A 23,372-nucleotide genomic window follows, 5' to 3' on the forward strand; every position below is an offset into this window, starting at 1 on the left:
GGGGCTTGCCAATCACTAGGGCTTCCAGGTCCCCACCCCTGGGCACGGACCATGCTGAACCTCTCCACCCGAGAGGACTGAGTCGGGGCGCGGGGCGGTGGGCACGGAATGCACGGCTCCTCGGACCCTTAAAAATGCCTGCTCTCCTCCTCCTCTGACTCGCCGTGCCCGGGCCCGGGGCGGGCGCCCTGCCCTCCAGCGCGCATCTCCGCTCACTTCTCTGCCAGCGTCTGCCCCCAGCCCCCGCCCCGTCCTCCGGGCAGCTCGGGCGCCGCCACCAACTGCCCGCTGAGTCCCCAGGCGGGTGACTCAGAGCGCCGCCGCCAGCAGCCCACGGCTGGCCCCGGGCGGGCATATAAAGGCGACCCGAGCGGGACGCGGCGCGCTCCGAGCATGGCCCGCGGCGGCGGCGGTGGCCCGGGAGGCGGTGGCCCGGGAGGCGCGGGCTGGGGGCTGCGCGGGGCGCTGGCGGCGCTGGCCCTGCTGTCGGCGCTCAACGCCGCGGGCACCGTGTTCGCGCTGTGCCAGTGGCGCGGGCTGAGCGCGTCGCTACGGGCTCTCGAGGCGCAGCGGGGCCGGGAGCAGCGCGAGGACAGCGCCCTGCGCGCCTTCCTGGCCGAGCTGAGCCGTGAGCCGCGCCGGGCGCCCGCACCCGGCCCGGAGCCCGCGGGCGCCGCCGCGCGCAACAGGCGCAGCCACGCCGGGGAGCCCGCGCCGCACGTCCGCGCCGAGAGCCACGACATGCTGATGATGATGACCTACTCCATGGTGCCGGTAGGCCCAGAGGGGCCCCCTCCCGCCCCACAGGGCCCCCCGCACCTCTCCTGGGCCAGCCCCTGAGCCTGGAGCCAGTGCCCCCCTCTCTCTGACACGGGGCGGGAGGCGTTGCAAGTGGTTTCCCACCTTTGGGGCTGCAAGTGAATGAAGGGCATAAGCAGAAGTTTATTTTTTAACTTCATTTTCATTTTGGTGGTGGCGGTGGTGACAAAGAGTTGACTTGGTATGTGTAAAGGGGCTGCGTAGGCCCGCGTGAAATCCACAGGCGGCTCAGGCTGCAAACTCTCTCGGGTGGAGCTGAGCCTGCTGTGCGCAGGAAGGGTTTCTCTTCTCTCGCTTAGTTTGGGGGCCACACCCCAAAGTGCTAGGGGCTACTCCCGGCTCGGTGCTCCGGGGAGAATAAGGTTGTGCTCAGGATTGAACGAGCAAAGCCATCTTCCCCTTCGCCTATGGCAGAATGCCTTTAAAGCTACTTTACTCCTGGCACCCGGCAACCCCAGAACTCAGCCGCATCCAAGGACAGAGAGCAATCCTGAAAGAGCAAAGACACTCTCCTTGGCCGCCTAAATCCGTGGTCTGGCGTTTCACAGCATAGGATCTCCATCCCGAGGTGGCCCATCCAGTTGATACCGTTACCTGCAGACAATCAGCCCTAATTTTTATTACCTGGGACCTGGGTGCTGAGAAGGCTGTTCCTGTGTCGGACGTGGTTGAGACCGGGAGCGAGCCCTACAAAGCTATTTTCCAAACATTCCAAGTTAAAGCTGAGACTCTGGTGTTATGGGCTCTATGACGCTGCTGTGCCCAGGGCCACTAATCCAGCTCATGCATGTTGGGAGAATCCACAGTTTTTTACATTCTGAAAGGACCTTGGCCTGCGTTGGCCCCCAGCCCCCAGCCCCATTCCCACCCCAAGAAAGTAAAAAAAAATCTTTAAAGCAACATTTCAAATATCTTCTTTCCTGGTTTAAGTCATTTGCCTTTGCTGGGTTTACTCCATAGTTACCTTGCAGTTACATTTAGACTGAAGCTCCCCATTGCACTGTCCCCATCTTTCACTTCATAACAAGGAAGATGCCAGTGCTGTCCCCGTGAGCAAATTGCAGGATCCTGGGCATTCAGACACAGATTCACTTATGGCTTCTGCAGTTGAAGCTCTTTAATTCTTATTTGGGCTGAAATGCATTTTAAAGTGGTAATGAAGGACTATCCGTTTCAGACACCTTCTGACAGAGATCAAATTTTACAGTCCTGGCTTCGTTTTCACTCTTGTTGTCATTTGAAAAATCTTGGCCTAAGCAAAAATTTAAGCAAACAAGCAACAGTAACAACAAAAGACTTCAGGCTAGAGAGACAGTACAGCAGGTAGGGCACTTGCCTTGCACATGGTGGACTCAGGTTCAATCCCTTACACCCCATAAGGTTCCCCCCTAGCCTGGCCAGGAATGATCTCTGAGCATAGCCTGGAGTGGCTCAAAAACCCAAAACAAACCAAATAAAAGACCTGTATAAGTTGTAGACATCTTAGAGGAACTAGCTTCCTCTCTTGTTTTCTTACTGTGTCTGTTGAGGGTTTTTTTTTTTTTTTTTTTTGAGAAACTTCTCCAGAGGTACCTCTGAACATTGACATTTTAGTTTGTTTTTTTAGTTAGTTTTAGGAGTTTTGCAAGAGGTACTCATGGGTCTGGGGGGCACAGCAGTGTATGGCCTGGTGCTCGGGAAAGGTGGGATGCAGGCGGCCATTCTGAGCCATGCTTCGTGGCCACCAGAGCCCAACTCAGGTGTTGGGGAACACGCAGTTCTGGGCATTAAACTCTGGGCCTTGGGCCTGCAACTCATAGACTCCATCCCAGGAACCAACTCCCTGATCTTGAATCTAAGATCTAAGACTTAATTTTTAATCTCATCTTGTTTCTTACTTAAATTTTTAATGTAATATTGTTTCTAAGGAGAGACTTTCATGTGCAAATTGTCTAACCCAGGAGAATGGAGAAACTCACGTTTCAGCCATTGTGAGCTTCCACTGCCCGCCCTGTCAGAGGACAGACAGATGCAGCATTGCCAGGCTTAAGCCTTCAGAGGTTCCCACTGGCCCACGTCCACATGAGGGAGTAGGGTGAAGGGGTAAAGGTGAGGAGGTCTGTGCATGCGGACCAGGAGAAGATAGTCATTATATTGCTGCCTTTTCCCCCCGGGGATATTTTCTCAAACAATAGAATTAGGAATGACCCCTAGGAACATCATAAAATGCAGGTTCCAGGGCCCACCCAGATAATTAGGGGGGCTGTAACCTCTGAACTCTGCAGTCCTAAAAAGCCCCTGATATAGGCTAAGCAGACACCCCCAAAAATGTTCCACAGAATTAAGAGTTTTGTCTCAAATTAAGGAGCGTTTATTAGCTGGCCAGTGACTGCCCACTCAAGCCCAGCCTGGATGAGATAGGCAATTCTGAGAACAAAAGGTAAGGTCATATAGCACTGTAGCACTGTAGCACTGTCATCTGTTGCTCATCAGTTTGCTCGAGTGGGCACCAGTAACGTCTCCATTGTGAGACTTGTTACTGTTTTTGGCATATTGAATACGTCACAGGTAGCTTGCCAGGCTCTGCTATGCGGGCGGGATACTCTCGGTAGCTTGCCAGGTTCTCTGAGAGGGACAGAGGAATCGAATCTGGGTTGACTGCGTGCAAGGCAAATGCCCTACCCTGAATTTCACTAAGCAAGCAAGCAGGTCACAGAAGCAAGAATAAATAGTAGTCAGTGAAGCGTGCATCCTGACCCAAGCCGCAACTCAGACGTGGCGAAGTTACTCAAACCCTATCCTGAAAATAGACGCTACAAGTTCCTTTGTTCTGGGAACAGGGCACAGTAAATCCCATTCTTCTTTGTGTTATTTTCCCCCTTGTGTTTTTAGTTTAATTTCCTGATTTTAACACACCCTTAGCTCCAATTTACACCCGTCCCCATGGTCTAGGCCTGCCTTTGGCAAGTTTGAAACAATGCTTGGAGGAACCTCTCAATCACCATTCTCGTGAGTGCTCGCAGGCTCTGTGGAGGGGTTCTGGAGCCTGAGACCGCGTTTTCTCAGCCTCCAGGGCTACTACTCTGCCATCACTAGACCAGCACTTTGAGCTGCATGCTTCTGGTATGTGCACTCAAAAGGCGTCAGGGGCATCAGAGGGGAGCTTTGAGCATTGCTGCTGCCTCAGTCGTACCCCAATGCCCCCACCGCAGGCTCCACTAGCTTCTCGCTTCATACCCCTGGGCTGTGCTTTGCACAGAGCAGCCACTTTTCTTGCTGTAAAGTCTTTCTCTTTCTTCTAACAGTATTGGTCCTACTAAAGAGTCTCCTCTTTTGTCTTGGTGTACCCACAAGGAAACACATTTTAAGAAAGAAAATTCTCTAGCAGAAAAGCCCCTAGAAAAGGGGGGCAGGGCGCTCTCCTTGCATGTGGCCAAACTGGGTTTGATCCCAGGCATCCCTGAGACCTCCAGGAGTAATTCTTGAGCTCAGAGCCAGGAGTAATCCCTGAGCATCGCTGGGTGTGTTCCCCAAACAAACAAACATGAGGGTCACTAAGAGAAACTGTCTAGTTAGAAATGTGGAATGCACTGTTTCGGATGAAGCCTCTGTCCCCTCCGCTTTTCAGATGCTGCTGGAGTAGGTGGAATGGGGGAGGGGTGGAGGAACCCTCCTATCCCCAGGCCTTATTATGTCCGTAGACATCTGGGAACAAAGAAATAAGCTCTATGTCGACTCTTATGTCTGCTTTTCAAACCCCTGAGCACCAAGCTGGGAGTCACCCCTGAACACCACTGGGCATGGGCCCAAGATAGATGCCCCCCACCCCTGAATGGTTCGTTTCTCCAAGATGAGCCTCCTCTGGCTAACAGATGCTTCCAGGTTCTGAATATCCATTGGTATGGCTATTCTGGCTAGCAGCTCCTGAGCAGAAAATACTTGTCGGCCAACTGTGAATGTAGTCATTAAGGACTGCGGGAGCGAGTCGTTAAGTGCAGGGAGCTCGGTATGTCCCAAGCACATAATTCTTTCCAAGCGAGTCAGTGCTTTGGAGAAAAGTAATAAAAGGGCCCCTGGGCTCCAGTGAGTTTGTGCAGTATAGCGAGCCTTCTGCCAGGAAGCCCTGCAAGAGATGCTGCTTCTGTTCTGGCTTGGCCCTGCTGCTTCTCCTGCTCTCTCGCCCCTTCTTCAGGTCCCCTCCTCCCCCATCCCAGTCTAGGCTCACTTCTTACCATGCACCCCTTGAGGAACTCCAAATGGAGCCAGGAGTTAAAGTTAAGCAAGGGAAGGAAGGAAGGAAGGAAGGAAGGAAGGAAGGAAGGAAGGAAGGAAGGAAGGAAGGAAGGAAGGAAGGAAGGAAGGAAGGAAGGAAGGAAGGAAGGAAGGAAGGAAGGAAGGAAGGAAGGAAGGAAGACTAAACTTGCTAGATGAACACATGAGTGAATTCAGTTTTAATCTCTATAATGGGCAAATTATAGCAGAGAATCCAACAGTCAGGATATTTGGATACTACATTTGCACCTTGTGGCTGTGTGCCTTATTTTGACTTTGGAACTGAAATGTGTGACTGTGAGTGGAAATTTCATGTGCTGAGGGTCACAGGGAGTTTTCTGACAGTAGGGGGTGGGAGCTGTGTCCCTGAGGTCCAGAGCTCACAGTGCTCTGAGGGGTTAGCTCATGTGTATTGTTGGTGTAAAGAGTTCAGTGAGCTGCAGTCAAAGAGTGACTTTTCGGTATAATCTCCGGGCTTTTATTTATTTAGTTATTTTGGCTTTTTGGGTCACATTTGGCGATGCACAGGGGTTACTCCTGGCTTTACACTCAGAAATTACTCCTGGCAGTGCTCAGAGGATCATATGGGATGCTGGGAATTGAACCTGGGTTGGCCGCGTGCAAGGCAAATGCTCTACCCACTGTACTATCGCTCCAGCCTCATCTCCGGGCTTTTAAATATTGGCAACAGAATTTTCCTTTGTAAGTGTGTAGGTGGGCCGCCACCAGGTGTGGGGAAAACAACAATGACATTTTCAGGGCTGAGCTACATCCATGCTCAGGTGGAGGCCATCTCCTCAGAAAATCTGAGTGCTTCAGAACACAAATGGCATCATTCTACTAGCCTGAGACCCTGGAGTGCTTCCCCAGCCCTGTTCTGAAAGGGTTACAGCTGCTGGGCCGCCTTTGGTTGCGATGATTGAGTAGGGCTTCTTCCCTCGTGTTCGGTTTGAGTTTGGATTTTGTTTTGCTTTTATTTATTTGGGGGTGGGGGGTCACACCTGGCAATGCTCAGTGGTTAGACCTGAGCCACGTGCAAGTGCCTTCCCCGCCGGATTCTCTCTCGAGCCCCCTGGGTTTGGTTTTGTTGGCTGCTTCTGACAGTCATCTCCACCCATCCCTGGCATTGGAAGCCTGTGCACCCATTCTGTGGGCCGCTCTCAAGGAGGAGAGTCTGGCTCTGCTTGGCATCAGGGTGCCACTGCTGCCGACAGTGCAGTTTCCCAGGACGCAGCAGTGAGCGAGACGGAAGTGAGTGGAACTCTAAATCATCCTCGGGGTGGGGGGGCGGGGTGGGCTAGACTACCAATAGCCATTGCGTCTGTTGCCTTGGGTGCTCTGTTTTTCTTGGAACCCCTGAAATGGCCTGGGTCAGGGCCGACTTCCTGCTCCCTCCCTCGGGTCTGAGTTACTTACACAGAAGGTACGAAAGCCAGGGGTCAGCGGCCAGGGGCCCCAACTAGCCTGCACCGTGTCTGCGTGTGGATCCTGGGTAGAGAATGATTTTCACCAACACGCGTTTAGAAGAGAGTCTCGGGGGAGTAGTGTGCCATGCCACGTGGAAATTAGGTCAAACTTCGGTAGCACTGTAGCACTGTCGTCCCGTAGTTCATCGATTTGCTCAAGCAGGCACCTCTGCTGTGCGGGCGGGATACTCTCGGTAGCTTGCCGGGCTCTCCGACAGGGACGAAGGAATCGAACCCGGCTCAGCCGTGTGCAAGGCAAACACCCTCCCCACTGTGCCATAAATAAAGCCACTGTGGGCTCCATGTTTGCCCCTTTGCTTTCATGGCCTCCGTGGCTGCTCTCCCAAGGTAACTGCACAGCTGGGTAGCTGACACAAATGCCACCCGGGCCAACCTCAGGGCATTCCATATTGATCATTCCCTTTCTTTCAGACCGTATCTATAATCTTGCCCTATTCTCCTTTTGTACCTACCCATTAGACAGCTTTTTTTTTAATTTTTAAATTTTATCTTCATAAGGTTTTTCATAAGGTTTTGCCCCTGGTGCCATGTGATCCCATCAACGGCCAACATCCAGAGACTATAAAAACAAGCTCCTGGAAGCACCTAGTTCTCCCTTTAATAGCCTAGTTCTCCATATTGGAGAATTTGACAAGCTACTGAGAGTCTATTGCCCACTTGGGAGAGCCTGGCAAGCTCCCCATGGCTTATTCATATTCCAAATACAGTAACAAATATATACATACCTCTCGGAGAGCCCGGCAAGCTACCAAGAGTATCCTGCCCACATGGCAGAGCCTGGCAAGCTACTCTACCTGTGGCATATTCTATATGCAAAAAACAGTAATAGGTCTCATTCCCCTGACCCTGAAAGAGCCTCCAATCATTGGGAAATACGAGTAAGGAGAGGCTGCTGAAATCTCAGGGCTGAGTGTAATAGAGATGTTACTGGTGTCTGCTCGAGTAAATCGACAAACAACGGGATGGCAGTGACAGTGACAGTGAGGGTTTTTCACATTAATTGATTACATTTAATATTTCAACACCAATCTTACCACCCTTACACCTCCCCACCACCATTATTTTGAATTTTCCCACCACCATTCAAGCCTGCCTGCCACAGGCAGATGCTAGCTACTTTATTTTCTATTGCTTATTATGAATATCAGGAGAAGTCACGTGGCTGCTTTTGCAGTCGCACACCCCTGGAATTCTAAATATGTAAATGTTTGGGGTCCAGAGACATCTCTGTAGGGAGCTAGTCCATTTTGAGACTCATTTGGGAGTCTCTGGACCAAGGCTGTGAATGCGCTAAGATGACACCTGGGAGGTAATTCATGGGCGTGGCAGCCAGGCCCCCAAGCAGACAGGGAGAGGGGAAGGGGTGGCCTGTCCCTGCTATCACCATGTGGCCTGGCATCTTCAGTCTCTGCTCCCGTGTACCTGGGTTTTGCTACTGGAGGTTAATGGCCACCGGGGGCTCATTTGGAGTGGGCGGAGAGGGAACGGTTCCATCTGAGTTGCCCTGTTGGAATCGGCTCGACACAGGGTCTGGAGAGATCTCTGGCAAGCTGCCGTCTTCCGGGATTCACTGACGAGTCTCTCCCATTAGACAACTTTTAACCCAAACCAGGTCTTGTTGCAGACTCTGTCTGTTCTGGGCTAAAGAGATAGCACAAGACTTAAGATACTTACCTTGCGCACATGCTGCTCTGTTCCATACCAGGCATAATCTCTGGACATTGCTGGGAGTCGCCCCTGAGCACTGCAGGGAGTGGTCCCCAAAACGACAACAAGATGTGAGCCGTTGAGCTTCATCTGTTCTTTTAAAAGAGAGAGACATTAAAAGAGAGAGACATTCCCCTTAACACTTAAACCGCACGGTTCCCCACTGCTTGTCTAGAGCAGTTCTTGATGCGACATCAAGCCAGGAAGACAGGAAGTGGGAGAGACACACTATGGGAGCCTTACCCTCCCCTGCAACACTCCAAGCAGAGCTGGGGAAATGGATGGATTCATAGCCACATTTGTAGACAGACACTGGGGTGCCACATCCCACACCCTGTGGCTTGTTTGCATGTAGGAGTCTTTTTTGGTTGACAGCGAAAGGTAGAAACAAACTTAAAGAACACTTTCCTCTAAGGTGACATCTAGTGTGGCCAGCAGGGAGCCACCCCGAAACCCAGTTCGGTCCTGTCCCGGGGCCTCGTCTCAAGCCAGGGCGAGCTGACCCCCTAGAATAGCCTTTGGACACTGACATCATTGGCTCAGGTGGCGCACATGTGTCAGTAAAGCAGTCGGTGGGCAGGGAGGGAGCGCTGTCGAGGCCAATAAGGCTCTGTGTGAAAAACAGGAACCAAAGCCTGTGCTCTGGGACCTAGGAGAACAGGTACTTGTGTTGACTGCATGAACAGTGGGGGACTATGTGGACCTGCCCCTGGCTCTGAAACTATGATGCAGCTTCAAGTCTCGGCCAAAAGCAGCAGAGGGGAGGGCCATGGGGACCGCCTGCTGAGCTCGCCCGTTGAAGTGCCCATCTCCCCTGCGCTTTCCACCTTCACTCTCATAATGCAATGGATAAAATGGATTTTTTTATTTGCAAGTGGGTGAGGGTTTGGGTTATATCCAGCAGTGCTCAAGGCTGACTCCTGGCAGTACCTGGGGGCCCAAGCTCTCCAGAGTTCCTCTTCCATAGGGTCACTGATGTTAAGGTTTACAGCCAGACACACAGATTGTCCACACTCCTCTGATGGTTCCGTGTTAGCTTCTGAGTACTCCTGTAATTATGGTAGTCCTGAAAACACTATTCAAACGCTTTCATTTGGGGAAATTGAGATGATTTGACAAATCGCACTCATCTTAAAGAAAAATAGACATTTCTTTTCTCTCCACATTCCTCAAGTCCCCTCCCTACTTCCTCACCACCCCCTAGCCCCCCTTAAGAAATCCTTGGCCAAAGCTCTCCTTGACATTCAAGCTTAATTTACATGCATTTTATCTCCACCCTAAAGGTCACTTTGTGTGAAACAAACTGCACTTTGCAGTGGTGGTGATTTGACCACAAAGGGAGCATTTGTCAGCCCATCCTTTGCTTTTATGAGGCCCTTTAGGTCTTACCAATGCCAAGTTTTAAGTCCATACAATTTGCTTCTAATTTAACAAGATACACAGCAATCAGAATCTGTACCCAAAGGTAGAGTTAAAACTAGAGGCCCTTGGGGCTGTAGCGATAGCACAGTGGGTAGGGCGTTTGCCTTGCACGCGGCCAACCCGGGTTTGATTCCCAGCATCCCATATGGTCCCCTGAGCACCGCCAGGAGTAATTCCTGTGCATTGCCAGGTGTGACCCAAAAAGCAAAAAAGAAAAAAGAAAAAAAAAAAACTAGAGGCCCTTGGAAGACCATTGAAGGTGCAATTTGTGGGATTTGTTCTGAATGCACATAGAGTCATCTCATCTGCCACTCAGAGTGGTAGATGGAAAAAAAAATCATGTTCACCAGAGTGCTGGGAGTATTGGGGGCTCTACCTGGGCTGTATGTAGAAACTAAGTAGCTGTGTAGTGCATTGTGAATGACTGTACCCAACTTAGCCACGAAGAGCTTAACAGTAGCAAACTAATCCCCCAGGCTTCCACTACCTTAATGGTGAGTCTGGGCTTCTTCTCACTAGAAGGCAGAAAATGCCCTCCTAATCTAGAAAATGCTCGCAGACCTGAAATCAGTGCCTCTGAAAGGAAAGAAGCTCTTTAGAGCATCACTTCTCAATTGGGGGCTATATGGACATCTCTCAGCGGGTGGGCCACAGCTAAAGTCAAGTGGGTGAGGGATTACAGGAGAGAAACAGGGTCGGGAGGGGACCCCAGGTGACAGAAGTTTGAGAAACGCTGCTTTAGAGGACCAAACTCCCCCCTCCACCCCCAGGGCATGGGAGGTACTTCTGGAAGTTGCCCTACCCACTGCATCATCACTCTGGCCCTTAGAAGACCAATCTGCAATGAGGTGTACGAGGAGCATCAAGGCAGTTGAGAGAACACGAGCCCATAGTGAAGAGGTGAAGGACAGTTTCATGAGGAGACAGTACTTGGAAAGGGCCATGGCGGGCCGGTGAGATTTGGGAGGACAAATGTTCCCAGTGTGGGTAGTAACTTGAGGTCTAGGATTGGGAAGGAAAGTGGTAGCACGAGGAAGCTGGGAGAGCAGGAAGCTGAGAGTGCTTTTCCACAGCGAGTTTGGGTGAGAAGAGAGCCCGGGAGAACTAGGTCTGAGAGAGTCTTGAATTTCCAGTTTGGGGAACTTGAGAATGAATCTGCAAGGCCTGGTGGTCTGGTGGAAGTCGTGAGGAGAGGGCCTGGCCAGACAGTGCAGGAAAGCCTGGCAGCAGAGCCCAGGGCAAGAAGGAAGTGAGGAATTACTGTATTTGTTCAGGCAAGACAGTAGTCTATTTGGGGCTGGAGCGATAGCACAGCGGGTAGGGCATTTGCCTTGCATGTGGCCGACCCGGGTTCGATTCCCAGTATCCCATATGGTCCCCTGAGCACCACCAGGGGTAATTCCTGGGTGCAGAGCCAGGAGTAACCCCTGTGCATCGCTGGGTGTGACCCAAAAAGAAAAAAAAAAAAAGGACAGTAGTCCATTCTTGCGGATGTGGGGAGAAAGGGACTCTCCTTCACTGCTGGTGGGAATGCCGACTGGTTCAGCCCTTTTGGGCCATTCTCAAAAAATTAAAAGTTGAACTCCCATTTGACCCAGCAATACCACTTCTGGGAATATATCCCAGAAAGGCAAAAAAGTATAGTAGAAATGACATCTGTACTTGTATGTTCATTGCTGCACTGCTTACAATAGCCAAAATCTGGAAAAAACCCAAGTGCCCTAGAACAGATGACTGGTTAAAGAAACTTTGGTACATCTACACAATGGAATACTATAAGGCTGTTAGAAAAGATGAAGTCATGAAATTTGCATACAAGTAGATCAACATGGAAAGTATCATGTTAAGTGAAATTAGTCAGAAAGAGAGGGACAGACATAGAAAGATTGCACTCATCTGTTGAATATAAAGTAACAGAGTAGAAGACTAACATCCAAAAATAGTAGAAATAAGGACCATGAGGTTTGCCCCATGACTTGGAAGCTGGCCTCACATGCTGGGGGAAAGAACAGCTCAGTTCGAGAAGGGAACACCAAATAAAGGGTGTTGGGAGGACACGCTCCAGTTGGGAGATGTGTGCCGAATGTAGTCTATAGATTGAAAACAATGGCCACTCAATGCCTCTGTTGCAAACCACAACACCCAAAAAGAGAGAGAGAACAAAAGGGAATGCCCTGCCACAGAGGTTGGGAGGGTGGAATGGGATGGGGGTGGTGGGAGGGATGCTGGGACCATTGGTGGTGGAGAATGGGCACTGGTAGAGGGATGGGCACTCGACCATTGTATGCCTGAAACACAAGCACAAAAGTTTGTAAGTCTGTAACTGTACCTCATTGTGATTCACTAATAAAATTTTTTTTAAAAAAGGAATGAACTTGGTGAGGCTGGAGAGCTGGTAGAGTGCTTGCCTTGCCTGTAGCCCACACAGATGGTGCTTGCCTTGCTTGTAACTCACCCAGATTTGATCCCCAGCATATGGTCTCTGAGCCCACCAGAGATAATTCTGAGCACAGAGCCGGAGTAAGCTCTGAACATCCATTGAATGTGGCCCAAAAACAAAACAAAAGAAAAGAAAAGAAAAGAAAAGAATTGTACTTAATACAGTTGTGCATTGTACTTAGTAACTATTGGTTATAAGAAAAAGGGTGCTGTTCCAGATCCTTCCAACACTGTGACACTGAGAAAGACCCTGGCATCATGAACAGAAAAGAGGAAGCCCCGAGTGTGTCAGCTGAGGAGTAAATAGGCTGAATTTGTATTGGCTCTGAACGAGAGCTAAAATAGAAGGGGGATTAGGGAAGGGAAACTGAGGGAGGAAGAAGTATTCCAGAAAAAGAAAACATTCTATCTCCAAGAACTTGTCTTCTTCAGGAGAAAGGTCTTTTTGGGTCTGAATAGTAGAAGCCAGTGCCCAGATCTTTTATAATAAGCACAGAATTATACTGTGTGTACTCATGGCTCCCCCGTAGCTGTATGGCCTCTGACTGGCCACTCAACCTCTCTGTGTCTCAGTTCCTTCCTCCTTATGAAACAGTAGGAGGGGGTTGGAGTGATAGCACAGTGAGTAGGGTATTTGCCTTGCACGCGGCTGACCCAGGTTTGATTCCCAGCATCCCATATGGTCCCCTGAGTACCACCGGGGATAATTCATGAGTACAAAGCCATGAGTAAGGGGTTGGAGCAATAGCACAGCGGGTAGGGCATTTGCCTTGCACGTGACTGACCCGGGTTTGATTCCCAGCATCCCATATGGTCCCCTAAGCACCGACAGGAGAAATTCCTGAGTGCAGAGGCAGGAGTAACCTGCCTCTGGGTGTGACCCAAAAAGCTGGGGGAAAAGAAAAGCCAGCAGTAACCAGCAGTGCATCACTGGTGTGACCCAAAAAGAAAAAAAAAAACAGTGATAGCCTTTTTTTTTTCTTTGCATGGTGCCTAACATTTGATATATGTTGGCTTATCCTGGATATTTTAGAATTTTCTAAATGCTTTCTTTCTGAACTTCAGGGAATGTTGAAGCCTTGTAAACAGAACAGAAATAGAATGAGAAGAACCTACCAAAGTAAGGACAGGTTTTAAGATGACTCTACGTATAAATTCCACCCTCCCCACCTTTTTTTTGGTTCTTGGGCCACACCCAGCAGTTATCAGGATTTACTCCTAACTCTGACCTTAGGGTTTACATCTGGCAATTCTTGAGGAACTATACGGGGTGCCTGGTCAAAGTAAATCAGCCACATGCAAGGCTAGAGTCCTCCCGACTATACTATTGCTCCAGCCAATTAGTTTCAAATCTTTTATGACTGGGCCAAACACAAATACTTCTGGACAAGTATCTCCAAGAGCTCTACATCTGGTTGATGAGTCCCAAAGAAAGAACTGTGTTTTGCTTGTTGGCTCTGGAGAAGTTAATGATACTTTAATTTCCAAATATTTTCACCCATCGCCAATGGGTATTCAGGTGAATCCATTCGTTCACTGACCATCTTCCTCAACCCCATCCGAAGGGAATATTTGTCAGAACAGGTCCCATCCAGCCCATGTTCTGAAAACATTAAGTTGTTTTGCTGTGTGAGTAACTCGCTTGATTCCAGAGGACCTTGCCCAGACAGCTTCTGGAGCAATTAGTGCCCTGGCGGAGAGGGCTGAGCAGAGAGGAGGATAACAAAACATCTTGACAAATGTTTTTGCTGTGTGTATCCCCGGAGAGAATGTCCCAGACAGTCTTGGGATAATGGTTTTATTCTTTGTCCATTCCCCCAGCATCGGGCAAATTACTTTAGCCATGGTTTTTGTGTACTTTTCTGATTAATAGGATGAAGGGAACACTAAGGTTTTAAAAAATATATATCTAAAATTATCTGAAGACACTTTTCAAAGAGAACAATATGAACTCAGAATGTCTTATTAAGGGTTAGTGAGAGACTATGCTGTCTGCATTCCCTTTTCAGAAAGCTCCATTAGAGGCCTGAGAGAGACAAGTGGCTCTCAGCCCACTTCAGAGCACTCAGCTCTCCCTCCCCAAGCCCCTTCTGCATCACATATAAAAACTTTGTTTGTGTATAGTTATGGTCTTGAATGTGTTACCTTGTCTCTTCAAGGTAACACATTCTTTGCTATACCTCAGGAAAGGTATTCAAATTCCTCCACAGCTCAGTGAGTGCAAGCTTAAGGTTTTGCCATCTGCCCATTTCTCAAGTGGAGTTTGGGAGGTGAGTTCTGGATCATGTTGAAAAAAAAAACCCCTTCCTGGGAATTCATGTCTCCACCAAGAGGAGCTGGGACCAGGTCTTGGTAAGATGGATTCAAAGGCCCGAACCCTCCACCAACACCAACACCCCCGCTGCCACACACACCTCACCCCCGCCCCCAGTCAGGTCACTCATTCATTTGAGCTGCAGTTACTCACTTCTGGCTATATTCCAGGCGCAGCCGAGTGCATGTGAGGGAGCGTGTGAATCTCTGTCCTCATGGGCAGACCAAAACAAAACCGAGTAAATGAGGCCTGAGAGAGATGAGTACTACAGTATATCAGTACATCATGCATCACTTAAACTTGGGGTTATCGTCTGAGAAAAGTGGGTCATGACATCATGGAAATGATTTTAAAGTTGTGTGAACATCATAGAGTTTGATTTCCCAAATCTAGAGGACATCGTCTAGAATATCTCTAGGCTGTTGAAGGTAGAGTTTATTGGGACCAGACAGCTGTGTAGTTGGTGAATCAATGCATAACTCTTTGAGAAGCTGATAAGAGCACCACTGTAAATCAGATGTCCATTCTTTCACTGACCATCTATCTCTACAGTACATCAGTACATCATGCATCACTTAAATTTGGGGTTATCGTCTGAGAAAAATGGGAACTGACATCATGGAAATGATTTCAAAGTTGTGTGAACATCATAAAGTTTGATTTCCCAAATCTAGAAATTGCCTAGCATATCTCTAGGCTATTGAAGGTAGAGTTTATTGGGACCAGACAGATGTATAGTTGGTGAATCAATGCATGACTCTTTGAGAAGGTGATAAGAGCACCAGTGTAAGTCAGACGTCCATTCTTTCACTGACCATCTATCTCTTCCTTAGCCCTATCGGAATAGGATGTTTGCCAGAGTGGGCTCCATCCAGATAGTGTTCTGGAAACATGAACCCTTTAGAGAATGGTGAACCAGGGATGAGGATGAGGGTGGGGGAAACAGACAATGTCTTTAATTAGGTTGGGGATTGAGGCTCCCAGTGAGAAGATGTCATGGAGCAAAAGCTTGAAGGAGATGAGGGAGACCCTGTATGTCACTCAGAGAGGGCTGAGGGTCATCTGCAGAACCTGGAGCAGGAGTGGGAAAGAAGATTAGAGGTTGGAGGATCACTGGGTGAAGATGAGCAAGGGAACCAGTTCTTGTAGGGCTTTGAAGGCAACTGTCATTGGGGCACTGGCCTTTGTGAAACCCCATGATCCGATCTGCCTTTTCAGTGACCACTATGATGAGATTAGACTGCGTGGGCAGAGTAGGCCATGGAGACCTGGGAGGCCATTGAGATGCAGATGCTGGTGGGTCGTGTCTTGGGCTGGATGGGGCTGGGGACATGGTAAGTGGACAGAGTCTCGACTTTGCCTGATGGTGGGGCTGAAGAAACTTGCCACAGCCCGAAGAAGCAATGGGAGGGGGAAAGGGAGTGAAGTGGTGTCCAGTGTTGTGCGTGAGCCTTGGAGAGAGCAGAGTGCTCATCTGAGAGTCCACGGCTGTAGACAGAGTGGATTGGAGGGACGTGTGAGGAATTCCATTTGGGGCCTGCCAATCTCGGCTTTCCACTGGATGGCCAAGAATTGAGTCTGGGAAAGGGTCAGAGGCCAACCCAGGAAATAGTGAGGTGCTCTTCATGATGGTAACAGTCACCTCCTGGATTCCAGAAGGCTCCAGTCCAAAGGCTTTCTTTCTTTTTTTTTTTAATTTAAATTTTTTATTAATGAATCACCGTGGGGGTACAGATACAAGTTTACATATTCTCATGCTTGTGTTTCAGTCATATACAGCTTGAGTATCTATCCCTCCACCAGTACCCGTTCTCCACTGATGACCCCATCATCCCTCCCACCCCCCCATCCCCCTCCCCACCCCCCCCATCCCCCTCCCCACCCCGCCTTATTGGCAGAGCATTCTCCTCTGTTCCTTCTCTCCCTTTGGGCATTGTGGTTAGTAATGGAGGTCTTGGGTGGCCCCAAAGGCTTTCTAATCCTTATCAAACCTAGACTAAATTCCCAAAGCTCTTTTATCAAATGGCCAAATTAAATCAGCTGATGATCAAATTAAATCAGCCAATGATTTATTACAAGCCTTTTGTGCCCCGGAGATTTTTGTCTCATGTCTGATAAACACAAGCCCCCAGCTAATCAACTGCTGACAAATAAAGAGGTACTTGTAAGTCAATCTTGAACCATCTCAGAAAGAGTTTTAAAAGAAATCTTGAAGGAACTAAGTAATGCGAGAGTCAGTTTAATGAATGCTCGAATGCTCGGGGCCTGCCTTGGGTGAGTGGCCTGGGTGTGTCTTGTGGGCGAGAAGGAGGAGAAAGGAACCCTCAAGGAATTTCTTGGCCAGTGGGTGGAAGAAGACAAATCCTCACTCAGGACACAAAGCAAGGGATGAAAGGATGCTAAGAGAAGTGAAAATTAAAATCCAGTGGGTGAGGAGGAAAAGGGTCTGAGAAAGAGGTGGCATTTGTGCCTTGCCTCGAGGGACAAGCTGTACTTCTGCAGACAGTTGGAGAGCCAGTGGCTCATTTTAGTTGGCTCACAATACTAGTGGGCATAAACGTGTCTGGAAAGTGTCTGTGTTGCCTTTATTCCTGAAAACTAATTTGGATACCGAGTCGAGAGTGTTTTCTTTCCTCTCTCTCCTTGGTACTTTCCTCCCTTGAGTCTTCTCATTTGAGTCACTTCCATTGAGAAACCTGCTGCTTTTCTTCTCTGCATGGACACCTCCCTCTGTCCCCTACCTCTTGGTGACCCTAAGATTGTCCTCATAATTGCATGTGTTAAGTGATTCTGTTATGATGTGCCTTAGAATCACTTGCTTCCTGTCTCATGTGTTTGGGTTTTTTCTTTTTTTCTTTCTTTGTTGTTGCTGCTGTTGTTGTTGTGGTTTGGGGAACCACACCTAGTGGTGCTCAGGGCTTACTCCTGGCTTACTTACTCCTTACTCAGCGACCCCTTAGAGTGGTATTTTGGGGACTATAAGTGGTGCCAGGGATTGAACCCAGGTCTCTGCATGCAAGGCAAGCACCCTAGTTGCTGTTCTATAACTCTGGCCCATCTTTGGATTTCATTAGTTTGTTGGAGACGGGTGTTGAAGTTTTCATTAAATTTTGGAGATTTAGCTGCCATTATTTCTTCAATTATTTTTTCCTACCAGCCAGACCACTTACAGTTAACTCACTCAATAAGGATGTGTTCACATGTGGAGTGGAGGGGTGTGGGATGAGCACCCAGTTGTGCTCAGAGATTACTCTTGGCTCTGTGTTCAGGGATCATTCCTGGTCGTGCCCAGGGAAAAGATGTGGGGCTGGGGATGGAAGTGGAGGTCTGCCATGTGAAAAGCAAGCACCTAATCCACTGTACTCTCTCTTCAGCTCCATCTGTTCATGTTTTTGCTTATTGTTTTTGTTTGGGGGCTACACCTGGCTATGCTTACTCCTGGCAGAGTTCAGGAACCATATGGGATACTGGGGATCCAACTCAGCTCGGCCACATGTAAGGAAAGTGTTTTACCCACAGTACTATCACTCCAGCATCTAGTGCTTGAATTTTAAGGTCACATCATCTTTCATTCTCAGAGTCTAATCTGTTCTTAGTCTCATCTCATCCCTTTCCTCAGGCATGGTAGTTTTTATCTCTAAAAGTTTGAGTTGGGCGTTTTACTTTAACTTTTTTTATTGATATGTTCAGTCTTGCCTCTAACTTCTTGAACATTTAGGATACAGTAGAATAACGGTTTCATGGTCTTTGGTACTTCCTTCAATCATGTTATTTCTGGGTGTGTCTCCCTTGATTGACTCCCCCACAACCCCATGATTGTGGCTTGTATTTCCTTTTTCTTTGCAGGCTTGGAAATTCTTTACTGGAGGCTAGAATCTGTGACTTTTATCTTGTCTGGTAGTTTTGCACAATTCGGCACCCCTAATTGCTCAGAAGAATGATCACACAGCCTTTGCATAACTTCCACATGACTGGACCTCCCGGAAACTGCACGTTATGAACCTAAGCCAAAATATTTTTACTGTCTGTTTAACACACAAATTAGGAATGTAAGGTAACTCCCCCCCCACCCCACCAAAGGACGGGAGGTACATTTTGAAGCCAGAAGCCTTATGAGATGCCGAGAGAGGGAAAATAGCCATTTTATCATTTCCAGTGAAGGCTTAGTCAGTGCATGTTGGGTTTTAGAAATAAACGAGTTATATGCTTCCCTACCCCTCAAATGTTTGCAGCTTGTTGGGAACTAACCCATGAGTAGGCCATGAGGAAGCATCCTGATGTAGAACTTGATGGGGTCTCAGGCAGGGACAGGTGTCGGGGTTTCCTGGGAAAATGATATCGAAGCTACAACTAGAGTGAGACAAGGGCTGAGAGAATGACTGGGAGTTTTCTGAGTTTTTTTTCTGGTGGTTAGATTAGCATGTTCATGATAGGAAGCTGGAAAATACCGAAAGATGAAGAAATAAGAAATCAGGTAGGGCACTTGCCTTTCATGCAGCCAACCCCAATGGGTCTCTGGAACCCCATATAGTCCTCCCTGAGCACCACCAGATGTGCCTCCACTTTAATAAAAGAAGGAAAATATAGATATATAGAAAGATGTGGAGACTGCACTTTGGGGGGCTGGAGCAATAGCACAGCGGGTGGGGCGTTTGCTTTGCATGCGGCTGACTCAGGTTCGATTCCTCTGTCCCTCTTGGAGAGCCTGGCAAGCTACTGAGAGTATCCATCCTCATGGCAGAGCCTGGCAAGCTACCTGTGGTGTATTTGGTATGCCAAAAACAGTAACAAGTCTCACAATGGAGACGTTACTGGTGCCCACTCAAACAAATCAATGAGCAACGGGATGACAGGGATACAGTGATAGAGAATAAGTAATCTAATAAGTTAGTGTAGTGCAAGGACCCTGTGGTCCTTTTTTGGCTTTTTTTTTTCTTTTTTAACAGATGAAGGATCATGGGGCAAGGAGCAGAAAGGCAACCGTTTCCCACAGAGGGCAGGGCTGTGTCCTCAAAGTAGGGGAGGGTAGCTTTCAGGAAGTGGAAAAGGGGGCAGTTTGGTGACCTGGAAAATAGAGGTCAAGATGCAAAGTGGGCAAATTCCTTTTGGCTTCCCTTTTCTTGACTGGCCAGGGAGCACTGTCTGCAGGAGGAGGGGCAGCACAGAACCGGGAAGGCGGAAGCCCAAGGGATGCTGGGAATGAGTCTTGGAGAGTGGCACAGCCTTCCGGGGTCCAGAACTGGATCAGCGAGTTAAAAGCCCTGATGCTCCCATCCCCCAATACATGCAGTATACACACACACACACACACCACACATATACACTACATACACAACACTTGCAACGCACACATGTACACTACATCTGTAACACATACAACACACTATACTATACCCACTATACTCTCAGATAACACATACACAACACACAGACACACTCACATATACAAACACAACACATTGGCTACAGTCTCACAACACATACATGCACTATATTCTCACATGAATACAACATACACTCACATATGCATGTATACACAGCACACACATTCTACAGACACACATACAATGCACACTCCCACACCCACAGAACCACTCACCAGACACAGCACACTCACACACCAGACACGTAGTACACACACTCACACATTCTTACCCATTCACTTACACTCTTACACACACACACACACACACACACACACACACAGATCGAGCAGGAGGAAAACAGTGAAGGATCTGCAGCAGCCTACTCAGCAGACTGGGGGCCTCAGAACCCGGGACTAGGCTCTTGAGGGGCTCTTTGGGGAAGCTGGGAAATCTCAGAAGGGGCTTCGAGTGGCCAGGCTGGCTGATAGCTGTGGGGGGAGGCGCTGATTGGGTTGTGCTGTCTGGTGTCCTCCCGCTGTCCTGACGCATCTCATTTAGGATCCGGTTGTAAGCTGAGCTGCGATGAGTCATGCATGTTCCTCTGGTTAGGATGGACTGGATTGAGGATTTCTCAGGAAGAATCAGTTGGTTTATGCTCGAATCAGGAAACTGCAAGTTTCCATAACACCAGTATCAAAGACGCCTACTCAGCTCAGCCACGCTTTGGGGGCCTGGGGAACCTGTGGGGTCCCCGCGGCCATAAGGAACAAGGCAGTTACCCCCAGCCCTTCACTCCCTCAGTCTGACTGGGGGTATGAGGCTCTGGGAGTCCTGGAGGCACACGTAGGGGGAGGTGGGTGGAAAGAAATGCTTCTTGGAGGGTTTCCCTCCTGTGTTTCAGACACCCCAGATTAGAGCTGCGGCTTTGGGGAAAGGCTGGGTAGAAGTCAGCCGTGTCCTGAGGCCCGCAGACAGAAGAGCCATCCAGGGCTGTGGACATGGGAACTCGGGGCTTCCTCACTGCCTGGACCTTGACTGATCTTCCTGGGGCTTGGGGGCCTTGCAGGAAGAAGAGGCCTCAGCTTCCCCCCACCCCACCCCAACCTTAGCCCCTTTCCTTCCTCTGGGCTCACAGTAAACCCTGATGCATGGCGGGTCACAGGTCGCCATCCCCAATGTTTAGTTGCCCTGGGCCCCAGGTTAGCTCCTGCTGCTCACAGGGATGAGTCCAGAGCATCCCTTCTGCCATGGGCTGAGCCTTCTATAGAAGCAGCTGCCCCTCCCTTCCCTGCACACCCCCGTAGCCTTCTTTGCATCTTGGGTCCCTGGACTCTCAATGGCAGGCTGATTATTCAGCCCTCTTGAGCTGTTTCTAAAGAATCATCTGCATGCACATAATAACAGCAATCTGCATAATTAAGGAGTCTCATAAAGAGTATTCAATTGTGTACCGGAAGATGGAATTTAAGTTGCAAGAGAATAGGTCAGGCCTGAAAGGTGACTCAGAATTGGCAAATGTTCCAGGCAGCACAGCGGAACCTTCAAAGACGCCCCTAACAGGACACACTGGCTTAGCCACGTGCACTGCGGAGCTATTGAGTGATGACAGGCAAGTCTGAGCTCTGGCTTTTTCCATGAGTCCATCTGTCCATCCGTTCATCCTGGGAGTCAAAGGTTCGAGGAAGGCAGTAAAGGGAGCTTACATGGAGCAGGGGGGATGGGAGCAGCCAGCAAACACCACCTGGTTCTGTGATCTGGCATGCATTGGCTGCTCCTCACTTTTTAACTCTGTTCACGCTGATGAGAAACAAACACCTTTGATGAAACCTTCCACTTTGGCACTGGTTTGAAATAGATGCATTTTCATGAGTCCAAACTGCCTCTCCTGTTCATATTCTAAGGAGGCTAAAACTCAAACTTGCATGCCAAGTACAGTCCTGACAATTCCCTTAGCAAAGGCTAGGCAGGTTGTCAAAGTAGGTGTGAAGGGGAAAGTACTCAGCTCTGGCAGCTGCTTCACACCCTTTCTGTGCCATTGTGACCCCAGCCCCTTCCCTTACTCCAAGGACACTCTGCAAGAAGCTGGACTTCCACATGCGCAGTCACCTGCTGGGGAAGCGTTTGAGAATCATCTGTCTAATCAATCCTACCATCATTTGACAAGGAAGTAACTAAGGCCAACTCCAGCCCAGTTCCTCAAGAGCAGTTCCACTGTCCCTTGTTTTACACTGGGATTTGGGGGTGGGGGGGAGAGCATTGGCGATTTAAAGTGAAAAAGACTGTGGCTAGTGAATAATTTAAATATCACTGAACTTGAAAACGGTTCTAGTTCATTCTCTGTTCATCTGCCTAGAAGCAGGGAAATCAGTCCGATTGACTCCCAGTTGATGGAGTCCCTGTGAAAGTGTGATTTAGGGGTTCCTAGGGAAATCTAGGCCGTGAGATCCATCTTTTATGTTCACATAATGCTGGTTCTTGTCTTTCTGAATCCCCAAGCTACAGCAAAGAGACAGTCACCCAATTATCTCAACATATCAACATAACAGAAAACCTAAAAAATAATAATTAAAAAAAATCCTGGCCAAAGAGATAGTACGGTGGGTAAGGCACTTGCTTTGGGCCAGCCTGGGTTTGATCCCAACTGCCTATATGGTTCCCAGAGTCCCACCAGTGGTGATCTCTGAGCAGAGTCAGGAGTAACCCTGAGCACTGCTGGGTGTGCACCCCAATCCCCCCATCCCGAAAAGTATTTTATTCCCTATTCTCAGTCTCCTGAAGGGGAAAAAAATAAAGATTTAAATGAACCATTTTGTTTATGACTCTTCCACCTATGAGGTTTGCTTGGACAAAATTGCAACCAGGACCAAATAGCAACTGACTGATGGGACGGCAACATTCCCAGAATGTTATTCCCTGTCCCCAGCAAGGAAGACAGGACTTATGGCCCACCTGGAGCTAGGAAGCCACCATGCTGCATTCTGTGCTTCCTCACCATCAACCCCTATTCCACCTATGAGGTTTGCTTGGACAAAATCGCAACCGAGACCAAATGGCAACTGACTGATGAGACGCCAACATTCCCAGAATGTTATTCCCTGTCCTCAGCAAGGAAGACAGGACTTATGGCCCACCTGGAGCTAGGAAGCCACCATGCTGCATTCCGTGCTTCCTCGCCATCAAACCCCCTGCAGGTGACAGGAGCCAGACCAAGCACACCAGTTCCTCTAGTCTTGGTTCCCTTTTCCCACCCAAGACAACTTTAAAATCCCCCTTAGTCCCTCCCAGCGTACGACTCTAGCCCAGCCTCACCCAAGGCTCGTAGAGTCCAGCCTGGAGCACCCCCAGTAAACTTCTCCTATTTCCTTCATTTACTCATTTCTGTGCCTGTGTCTGCTGAGGGCATGGACCTATCACCGACTGTTCTCTCTGCTTCTCAGGACATATGGAGATAGACTTGCTTAACGAAAAAGCTGCAGTAGTCTTTCGTGGCCAGGCTTGCACTTTGCTCTGACCACCTCGTGGCTTGCCCAGCTGTCTGACTTTCCAGACTAGCGTATCAGGACCGAC

At 49.1% G+C, this 23,372-nt stretch overlaps 1 protein-coding gene across 1 annotated transcript in view; it reads left to right on the forward strand.

Annotated features, from left to right (window-relative positions):
* The first annotated feature begins 393 nt into the window (after positions 1–393).
* GLDN (gliomedin) overlaps positions 394–23,372 on the forward strand; it is a 51,960-nt gene continuing 28,981 nt past the window's right edge. The window contains exon 1 of the mRNA XM_055132114.1: positions 394–774. Within this exon, the coding sequence (XP_054988089.1) occupies positions 394–774 (381 nt within the window). The remainder of the gene's footprint in view (positions 775–23,372) is intronic.

The sequence above is a fragment of the Sorex araneus genome, chromosome 3, assembly GCF_027595985.1.
Source record: "Sorex araneus isolate mSorAra2 chromosome 3, mSorAra2.pri, whole genome shotgun sequence".
NCBI lineage: Eukaryota > Metazoa > Chordata > Mammalia > Eulipotyphla > Soricidae > Sorex > Sorex araneus.